General features: G+C 38.1%; 1 protein-coding gene across 1 annotated transcript; it reads right to left on the bottom strand.

The window, feature by feature from the left end:
* Positions 1-7,620: 7,620 nt before the first annotated feature.
* Positions 7,621-8,110, bottom strand: LOC143034825 (uncharacterized). Its single transcript, XM_076201170.1, has 2 exons — positions 8,052-8,110; positions 7,621-7,951 (listed from the first exon to the last, which is right to left on the bottom strand). The coding sequence occupies exons 1-2, from the start codon at positions 8,108-8,110 to the stop codon at positions 7,621-7,623; spliced, it is 390 nt and encodes a 129-aa protein (XP_076057285.1).
* Between the last annotated feature and the right edge of the window lie 2,861 nt (positions 8,111-10,971).

The raw sequence follows: 10,971 nt of genomic DNA, 5'->3' as shown, positions 1-10,971 counted from the left end.
TAATATATTTTTCACTTTCACAACTAATAACTACCACACATGAAGAGAATGTCTCTAGTCTGTTAGCAATATAGAATATGGTTTAGATGTAATGATTTGATTAAATATTACATTGTATGTATGTATGTATATCACTGTAGTGTATATAGCTATATATTATAAATATAATTATGAATGTTTAATGAACATAGAAAATATATGCATATGAAAATTGTACTAGGATCAGTCTCCAAATGCAGCTTTGCCTTTTCTAAATTGATATTTGATTATTTTTAATGTAAGTTCAGTTGTTATAATGTGAGTGTTTATGTATTTATTTTCTGGGGGTAAAAGTAAGTAGAATATACACCAGCCTGTGTATCAGTCTCAGCCTGCAAATACCTATTTTTTACTTGTACTAATTAAATTAGATATATCTCATATATACACATATGTAGATAATCTCATTTGAACATACTTAGATGATATAGAAACAAAATATAGACTTCAAACAGCTTGATAATGAGATGGAAATTTTATGCCCCATTGTGTTGGTATCAAAGGAACAACAGTTCAATAGCCACCATCAAAGTAAAAGATTAACATGCTCACATATCACATCACCTTCAATACTACTCTATTACCCCAAGTTAAGAAATCCTTATCCAGCAGCAAAAGAATGTGACATGACAAGATTTTCCATTTGGGTCTTTATCAAAATCAGAGGGAGGAGGAGAATACTGAACTATCAACAGATAACATTTTATTACTAAATCTACTTATGTGCAAAATAAGTAAATTCCTTGGGGGTTTAAAAAGTGCAATAAGAAATTGACATTTGGAAATGGATGCTAAGAGGATGTTATATGAAGGAGCAATTGTGCCGAGAACTTTGTATGGGGCAGAAACACGGAACATAAGAGAGGAAGAGCTTAAATGTGTTTGAGATGAAATGCCTGAGAAATATGGTAGAGGTTACTAGGCTGGGTAGAGTGAGAAACAAGGCGAGTAGGGGCTGAAAGGGAGTCAGGAAATAGGGTTGATGAAAGAGTATTGGGATGGTTTGGACACATGGAAAGAATGAGTTAAAAAAAATTAGTAAAAGAAGTGTGGTAGGCAGAGGTGGTTGGAGTGAAGATGAAGGAGCAACCAAGGATGAGATGGATGGAAGGGTTAAAAGGGGTATTGAGAAAAAGGGGAATGTTGAGGAAGACAAGATAGGAGTGAACAGAGAATGTGTATGGATGATGCTGTAATGCATGGAAGGGAGTGGGTGGAGGTGAGGGAGTAAGTGTGAATGATATTTTGATCCTGCCTAAAGGGATTTCTCCCCATATCTTTTTTTTTTTTTGCATGATGGGACCGAGGGGGGTCACCAATTAAATGAAGTGGCCTTGCTGTGGATGTGTTGTATCTTGCTTCATTGCATTTCTATATGTACTTGTGTGTGTGTATATATATATATATATGTATTAAGGTTTGATGACCCGTCATCCAGGAGGTGCTCAGATGAGAGGAAGGGTGGGAGGGGTGTGGAGTGTATTTAGGGATGAAATGGGTGGGAGTGTTTTTATGCCTTTCCTTTTGTGGCTACCTCCCTTGGAAGGGGGAAAAAGCCTTGGTATATGTATGTATGTATGTATTAAGGCATATATTGTGGAGAATATTATGACTTCCGACAGATTTCCCATATCTTTTAATATGAAATGTTGACGGTGTAAGTTAATCTAGGTGACCATCCCACCGAGTTAATACTGGGATACTCTGTGTGAACTTGTATACAACTTTCAGCAATAACAAAACTACGTACCTGTGATCGCCAGGGACTCATCAAACCCTGAAAAGTACAATGGCATCACAAAGCATCATGTATCTTTGTGAATATGTAATTATTTCAATTATTCATGTTGGTTTAGATATTTCATTTAACCCAATTTATGACTTACCGTGGCCTTGGGGCCACTTGGAAATCTTCGTCTTTGTTCTGGTTAATGACGGTGATGTGTGCGACGACTTCGGGCGTGGCATGGAGGATGAGGGAATGGGAAGGATAAAGGGGAATGGTTCTCTCAGAATCCCCTCACTGGTTTAAGACACGCTTCGTCGTATATGCACTTCACACGATATATATGAGGTCTGTGATTGGGGTAAATTCATGTCATTCCCTAGTCACGAATCACTAACACTTTTGGTCAGTTACATCTCTTGTCTTGGATTTGTCTTGTACTCAACTACTATTCAACTGCGTTGTAGGGGCAAGAGGGGCCTCTCTTGGTCCCGAACACCTAGTGACCTTTGAGCTCTCGTTGCCAAGGGTCTATGGGAAGTACAACTTCATCTTAACTGAAGTGAAAATGTTGCACCATATATATAATTCCCATGCATGGGAACTATATATGGGTAATGCACCAGAACCAATACTCAAGACAGAGAAGACACCAAGTGGTAAATAAAAAGATTAATAATGAAAATGATATGTCGGTAACTCGACATTCCTGAGAGGGGTTAGTCAACCAGCTTATGGTAACTAGGGGTATCGAGTCCTTTACATAATGCTTTATATAATGTTTTGTATATATATATAAACAAAAATGATAGGCCACTCTATCTAAATGGAAAAAGACTATAATTTGTTATGCATGCTTTCATATACTAAGTTTCTAGAATACAAATTTCATACAGCTTGATATGCTTAACTGCTGTATTTCAATCTTAATCTTAATTCTACTGATATCAATTCGCTAAATTAACTGAGGCCGTAACCACAGATGTCTATATTAATTTGTAATAATAGCTTATTTACTCTAAAAAATGTGTCTGGATTTATTTCCAACACCCTCTGGGCAGCAAGGGAGCATGTCTAATTACAATTGTGCATTGTCAATCAGGGACTGCCTTAATCTAATTGCTCTTCAAGCTGCTTGTCTCATAGGATGTACTGAAGTTATCTCATCCTCACCAATGGATTCTTCACCTGTTAAGGGTGTTGGCTCTTGGGGATGAATTTCCAAGGAAACTAGTTTGTCCAGGGTTCTTCTACTAATCATCCTTTTGCATAACACATCTACAATGTGTATATTGTCTTCTTCATCTGGGTATACTCTAACAATATGTTCTAATGGCCACTCATGTTGTGGTCCAATTCTCTCCACTATCACCACTTCTCCCACCTTAGGTGGTTTTGTTTGCTTTAGTTTCAAGAAGCCATAATGTTTTTCTCTTAGGGAAGTCAAATAATCCTTTTTCCAAATTCTTTCAAAATGTTTGATAATTGATGATAGACAGCTGTGTCTTTCAATTAATTTTGTATGTCCCAAGGAATCGGGGTCAGATGTATCTGACGTTATCAGTGGTGGATAGGGGTTTATAGTTCTTCCATACAAAAGGTGATTAGGAGTCAAGGATTCTATGGGTCCTTTTTCATTGAGATAGGTTAATGGGCGATTGTTTAACTGCATTTGTACTTCCCATAGAATTGTTTCCAACTCCTCCCGAGTCACTATTTTCTTATACAAGACCTTCAGGCATGACTTGGTTAAACTGGTCATGCATTCAAAAAAGCCTCCCATCCACGATGCTTGGGGGCTATAAATCTCCATGTCATGTCCTGCAATATATTCGGAGACGTTGATATGGTCTAACATCTTGAAAAACTTGGTTCCAGCAGCAAAATTGGACCCATAGTCTGAAATCACTGTTCTCGGAAATGAATACTTTGTACAAAATATCCAAAAAAAGGTTTAGAAATGTCAGAGTCGATATATCTGAGGCTAACTCTAAATGCACCAGTCTAGTTGCTGTGCATGTGATATTTGTGGGGGGTTCCATCCTCCATCCTTGTGAGTGTGATAGGTCCTGAATAATCTATTCTTATATGAAGGAAAGGATGCTCAATTATCACTCGCTCAACAAGCAATGGAAGTGGACATGGATATTCAAATTTCCTACCCTCAACCCTCTTACAAGTCACACAATGACTCAGTATGGTCTTGATGGTTTGATGGCACTTTAGGATCCAATAATACATTCTAATATGTACCACTGTTTCTTGAATGCCTCCATGCAGGCACCTTTCATGTGCATGGGTGATGAACATTCTAAGCAACCATTATTTGGAATGAGTATAGGACACTTGGTGTCATGATCAATAGAAGCATAATTCAAATGACCTCTAGAATGGATAAGACCAGAAGGCTCCTTTTTGTACAGACCTAAGTCTTCGATAAACTGTCTCTTATTCTTATCGAGAGTATCACTCCTATTCATCAGAAAATTATGAATACTAGAATAATGAGTCTTTTGAGCTACCTGCATCCAGTACACCCAAGCCGTTGGTAATGAAATATTGGGATTACACTTTCTTATAAATCTAAATATATAATTGGTTATCCTAAGCATCTTGTTAAGAGATGAGTACTTAGTATAGTCAAATAAAGGTGTAACCTTCAGTAATTCTTGGTTTCTCTGAGATTATTTCACACACCAGCACTTTGGTTTCTGTGTAGGCCAGTGTTCTCTGAAGGGTAGCCATTCTGGGCCTCCAGCCCCTATCTTGGCTTTCTTAAATTACCCGAAGCTAATTCCTCTTGTAACTAAATCTGCTGGGTTTTCCTTGGAGGGCACATGCTGATATCCAAAAGATGACCCTAGACTGCGGATGTCCGCCACTCTGTTGTGCACATATGGTATGTTGTTTTTGTCATTCCTGATCCAGCAAGGCTGCTTCTGAATCAGACCAGATAATCACCTCTTTAATATGTTCTCTTAAGAGATTTTGTAGGTTATATGCAAGTTGTGTGTCCAGTTGTAGGGCTTTCAATTCTAATTGCGATAAAGTAATTGTGGTTTTGTTCTTCAATGGAGCAACCCTGGCCTTTGAGGTCAAAATGACTGATTGGTTTCCATCAGTAAGATAACGGACTGCACCATAGGCTAAGGTGCTAGCATCAACAAGTACATGTAATATCACTTTATCAATGTTACCACAGGATATGTGTGGGAACTTGAAAGAGGGTAGCTCCTTAATTTCCTTGGCCAATTCATTCCACCTTTCCAGATATGAAGTAGGTAAATGTGAATCCCATCCCACCTTTTCTGTCCATGCTTCTTGATTAAGTAGTTTTCCTTTAATAAGAATGGGAGAACAAAGCCCTAAGGGATCAAAACAAGTGGATACAAGCGAAAGAAGTTGGCGTTTGGTTATACATACTGTATATGATAATGATGCAAACCTACATTCCTTTAAGGATAATGTGTCATTGATCATGTCCCATTCTAGACCCAATGCTGTGACTAGGTCAGTAAAGGAGGGAGACCAAAGCATTATCTTTTTGGATTAATTCTCTTAACATTTCTGAGTTGCTATTCCATTGGGTTAGAGACATGCCAGCAATAGCTAGCTCCTTGTTAGCTGCTTCATATATCTTTACTATTTCCATCTCACTACTTGCTGTCCCCATCAAATTGTCTATATAGAAAGAAGACAATAATTCTGCAAATCATGATTTGGAAAGTTTGAAGTGATGTTTCAAAGTCATTTGTAACAAAGGAGCTGTATGTGGCTCCAAATAACACAAATGTGAAATGATAAGTTTTGATTTCGTCACTATCATCCTAAGGATTTGCTGGCCATATAAATGTTGTAAAATCCCTATGATGAGGTTGGAGAAGCATACGTAGAAAGAACTTATCAATATCTGGTACAAATGCAGACTGCTTGATACTGAAATTTAGGGTATCACCTATTTTTTTCTGTAAATGATGTACCGATTAACAAGCAATCGTTCAATGAGGCATTTGTCATCGAACTTTGGCACTGCACATGTACACAATACGCAAAGGAGTGGTTGCAGACTGCTCGTGCACTGCAAGTTGAGATAGATAATGAGAATTAGGGCTCAATATTGGGTCAATAACTTCTTCAATAAATCCGACCTTTAATTGTTCCATAACAATGTTGTGGTAACATTGTAGTAACTGGTTGATTCTTTATGTTTTCTTTTGATGATGCATTTGCCTAAGGCAAGTTCATACTTATAGGGGAGGAATGGAGGTTTCTTAAAGGGAATTTCCACCCAATACTTTCCTTCCTCATACCTTACAGTTCCTTCATAATGTTTGAATGTCTTAACATCATTTGAAGATTCCTGGTTCGGGTTAATACCCACGGCATCTAAATCCCACAATTTAAGTATTAGGTTGCAATCAGTCACCATCTGCCTCGTATATAGTACGTAGCTCAATTAGTAACGATGGCTCAGTCACCTGCGGGGTGTTGATTGACCGAGCAGGATGTAGGAGTCTCATCGCTGTGGTCAGGTATGATACCATAGATCAAGTTCCCCACCTGGGGACTGCGTAAGACCCATTTTGTTCACAGTAGTTGTTCCACACAGGAAACGTCCAATGAAATCTGCTCCTATTAATAGTTTAATATTATCCACTACATCGGAATGTATATCCTTATCTGCCATTCGAATGCCTAATTGCTCTAATATATTGGCAGTTGCCAGTAATCCCGGAGTGGGCATTTCTTCCACTACAACCATCGTGACTTTCTTCTTACGTCTGCCTAAGACAGTACTGAGTTTTACTGTTTCATAATTTCTGTTTTCCTTGCTTATCAAAGCAATCTAAAATTATGTTCATGTTGGTTACAGGTTTAAGTTCTAATTTACTAACCAAATTTCTGAGTACAAAGGATCTTTGAAAACCTTGGTCAAAAAATGCTCGTGTTCTTTCTACCTTTCCGGCCCTTGAACACACCATCACTGTTGTTGTAGGCAAAGATAGAATATAATTGGCTCCCTGCCTTCTGTCAAAGATGACCGACACCTGCGTGGCAGTTTTTGGGCCTCGTGAGTTACTAGAATCTGACGAGTCATCATTTGTTTCAGGCTTGGGTTTAGACTTTCCAGTTAATTTAACGAAATCACCGTATTTATCATTCTGATTTGCACTATTAACTTTAGAAACATTAACAACAATAGAGAGTTTTTGTTTGCTTGATAGGTTGCTTACGCACAGAAAGGAGTGGTGTTTTCCCTTTTGATAGTGAGGGCATACTCCAAGTACGGTAGTGCATTCATTTGAGTCATGTGCCATGGTGCACTTTTGACATCTATTCATTTCCTTGAGTTTATCCTTTCTGGCCGGAAGTGTGTTGTATCGTGTACAATCGTAAGTATTATGGTCTTGCTTACAAAAGAAGCATGACCTCCAGCCAACTGTGGTTGAATAAGTTCCTATTAATGTTGCTGTGTTGTGTTTCGGAACTTGGTTACTACCGTCAGGACGTGTAGTTATCGGATTAATTAGTGTGGCTTTCTTTTGACTTACTTCCGTAGGAATTATTCTTAGAGTTTTGTCTGCGCACATGATATCTACCAAGGTATTAAGTCCGTCATTAATCTGGCTTACAGTGTAGTACATTGACTTGTAAAAGTCGAAGAACCACCTGCTTAATTCACCTGGAAATTTCAGCAGGAGTAATTCCTCAATCAACCAACTCACACCGTGTATATCTACACGTTGATGATGTTCCATCTGCATTAATATATTATCTATTTCCAATTTGAAGCGTAACATGTCTTGCTTGTTATACTTTGGTGATTCAAGTTGGATGAGTTTTCTTGTCAGGGTTCAAGTAACTTTCTTCTTGTCCCCACATTGTTGCTTAAGGGATATGACCACGGTTTCATAATCGGAGGCTTGTCCCTTAAGTCCTGTGAGGTATTGCCTAGCTGAGCCCTTTATACATTGATTGAGGTAGGTAAATTTTGTACTCTCATCAATGTTGGACCTTTCATGTACCATTGAATTGAACTGGTTCCAGAATTGGGTCCACTCTAAATTATTTCCATGGAATTCTGCTAATTTGATGTCAGGGAGTTTTGCTTTGAAACCTAGATGGTTGGGACTTGTAGGTCGAGAGGGGTTTGGTTGCGCCCCCTGGCATGTGACGTATGTCTGCCTGCACGCGTAAGGCCTGGATTTCTTATACGAACTTCAAATGGCTAGCTAATTTCTCATCGTGGTCATTTTCCTGCGAATAGGTTAGAGAGAATTCTAACCATTTATCCACATAGGTCTCCAATTTAATTTCTAATTTCTTGTTGGCATTTTCTATCATTCCAGTACCAACATTATCATTATCCCCTTCATTAGTTTATTTTTCGTGCACGTTTTGTGGCCGCGATAACTTTACTATTCCATTTGATTTCGTTAGTCATTGTAATGGTACTAAATGGTAAATAGGATTGACCTATAAACTATCAAGCTTCTTCTTGAAGCGTAAATGACTGGCAAATAACCAATATACTATTCATTATTGTGAATGCAATGTTTGTTTATAGATCAATTAAAACTGCAATAATAAGTATGTAGTTTTGCTTCAGCAATGAACGTTGTAATGTTCACAATCCACAGGGTATCCGGTTCGAAGGACCAGCTTACAAGAAATTGAGCAATGCAATCTGTGGAGAATATTATGACTTCCGACAGATTTCCCATCTCTTTTAATATGAAATGTTGACGGTGTAAGTTAATCTAGGTGACCGTCCCACCGAGTTAATACTGGGATACTCTGTGTGAACTTGTATACAACTTTCAGCAACAACAAAACTACGTACCTGTGATCGGCAGGGACTCATCGAACCCTGAAAAGTACAATGGCATCACAAAGCATCATGTATCTTTGTGAATATGTAATCATTCCAATTATTCATGTTGGTTTGGATATTTCATGTAACTCAATTTATGACTTACCGTGGCCTTGGGGCCACTTGGAAATCTTCTTCGTCTTTGTTCTGGTTAATGCGGGGATGTGTGCGACAACTTCGGGCGTGGCATGGAGGATGAGGGAATGGGAAGGATAAAGGTAGGTTGAGGGGAATGGTTCTCTCACAGAATCCCCTCACTGGTTTAAGACACGCTTCTTCGTATACGCACTTCACACATGATATATATGAGGTCTGTGATTGGGGTAAATTCATATCACTCCCCAGTCACGAATCACTAGCACTTTTGGTCAGTTACATCTCTTGTCTTGGGCTTGTCTTGTACTCAACTACTACTCAACTGCGTTATAGGGGCGAGAGGGGCCTCTCTTGGTCCCAAACGCCTAGTGACCTTTAACCTCTCGTTGCCAAGAGTCTATGGGAAGTATAACTTCACCTTAACTGAAGTGAAAATGTTGCACGATACATATATTATCCCCATACATGGGAACTAGATATGGGCAGTGCACCAGAACCAATACTCAAGACGGAGAAATCACCAAGTGGTAAATAAAAAGATTAATGAAAATGATATGTTGGTAACTCGACATTCCTGAGAGGGGTTAGACAACCGGCTTGTGGTAACTAGGGGGTGTCGAGTCCTTTATATAATGCTTTATATAATGTTTTCATATATATAAACAAAAATGATAGGCCACTCTATCTAAATGGAAAAAGTAAGACTGTATAATTTGTTATGCATGCTTTCATATACTAAGTTTCTAGAATACAAATTTCATACAGCTTGATATACTTAATTGCTGTATTTCAATATTAATCCTAATTATGCAACTATCAATTCACTAAATTAACTGAGGCCGTGACCATAGATGTGTATATTAATTTGTAATAATAGCTTATTTACTCTAAAAATGCCTCTGTCGGGATATATTCCCAACATATATATGTAGATGTGTGTATATATATATATATATTATTTGTGCAACCCCATGGTACCCTGCGGAGTGCATATTTGGTGATATATATATATATATATATGTATATATATATATATATATATATATATATGTATATATATATATATATGTATGTATATGTGTGTGTGTGTGTGTGTGTGTATGTATATCCCGTCATCTCTCTCTCTTTCTCTTTATTGTATTGCACTGTATTGCATTGTATGCTAGTGTAGGAATAATAGATTAGCCACACATTCAGAAATACGAGTCCCAGAAAATAACAAATGTGTTAAGGAATGTGTCATATCAGGACTGCTGACAGGTTAGGCTAATCACTCAGCATGTAGAAGATATACAAAGCCGTAGAGCTCAAAATGCCAAAATCAGAAGTTAGAATGGAATTACATTAAAGTATACCAAAGGTCAGACAAACGAATCAAATGAAATACCATAGTTCATATTATGATACATTGGCGACAAAATAGAATGTACAAAGTCAGTTAGGATGTAGAAAGAATAGAAAAACTTATAGAATTGAATAACTCAGTGAGTATATCTAATCGTAGGTCAGACAGGAGAAAGAGATCAGAAAAAGAGAGAAACAGTCAGAAAGAGAAGATGTTGACTTACGAACTAACGTTGTTGTTTTGGTGTGTTTACATTTGTGTAAGAACATATGTGTGATTACTAACAAGTGTTTGAAAAACTTATTATGTTGGAAATATACAGAAATAATAAACCAAATGTTTAATTGGGCAAGTTATCATCCAACATTCTTTCTCTACCTTTTTCTCTCTCTCCCTGTCTCTCTCTCTGTCTCCCCTGCTATATTCCTCTCCATACCTCTGCCATATCTCCTTTTCTTTCTTTCTTTTTCTCTTTGTCTTTCTATCCCTCATTCCCGTCCTATTTCCTTATCTGTCTCCCTCCCTCTTTCTCTTGCCCCCCTTTGTCACATCTCTATCCCTCCCTCCTCTATATTTCTCTTTCTCTACCCCTTTCACCACCCCTTGTCACCACTGTCACTTAAATTTGACTTGTAATATCACTCGTCTCAAGGCCCCTTGCCTTCTTTTTCCTGTAGTCTCACTATTTTCTAGGCCCCGTGCCTAGTTCTCTCGTCCTTTGGGTTAATAAAAGGGTGGTGAATTTTCTTTCTTCTTTCACTGTAATTTCACCTGCTTACACTCGGGATCTCTTTCTCTCGTCTCTACATCGTCTCCTGATCCTCTCTCGATCCTCTCTCCACACCCTCTCTTGATCCTCTCTCTATCCTCTCTTGATCCTCTCTCTACACC

The sequence above is a fragment of the Oratosquilla oratoria genome, chromosome 18 (genome assembly GCF_046742065.1).
Source record: "Oratosquilla oratoria isolate Oo_2021 chromosome 18, ASM4674206v1, whole genome shotgun sequence".
Classification (NCBI taxonomy): Eukaryota; Metazoa; Arthropoda; class Malacostraca; order Stomatopoda; family Squillidae; genus Oratosquilla; species Oratosquilla oratoria.
This window is presented reverse-complemented; position numbering and strand designations above follow the sequence as displayed.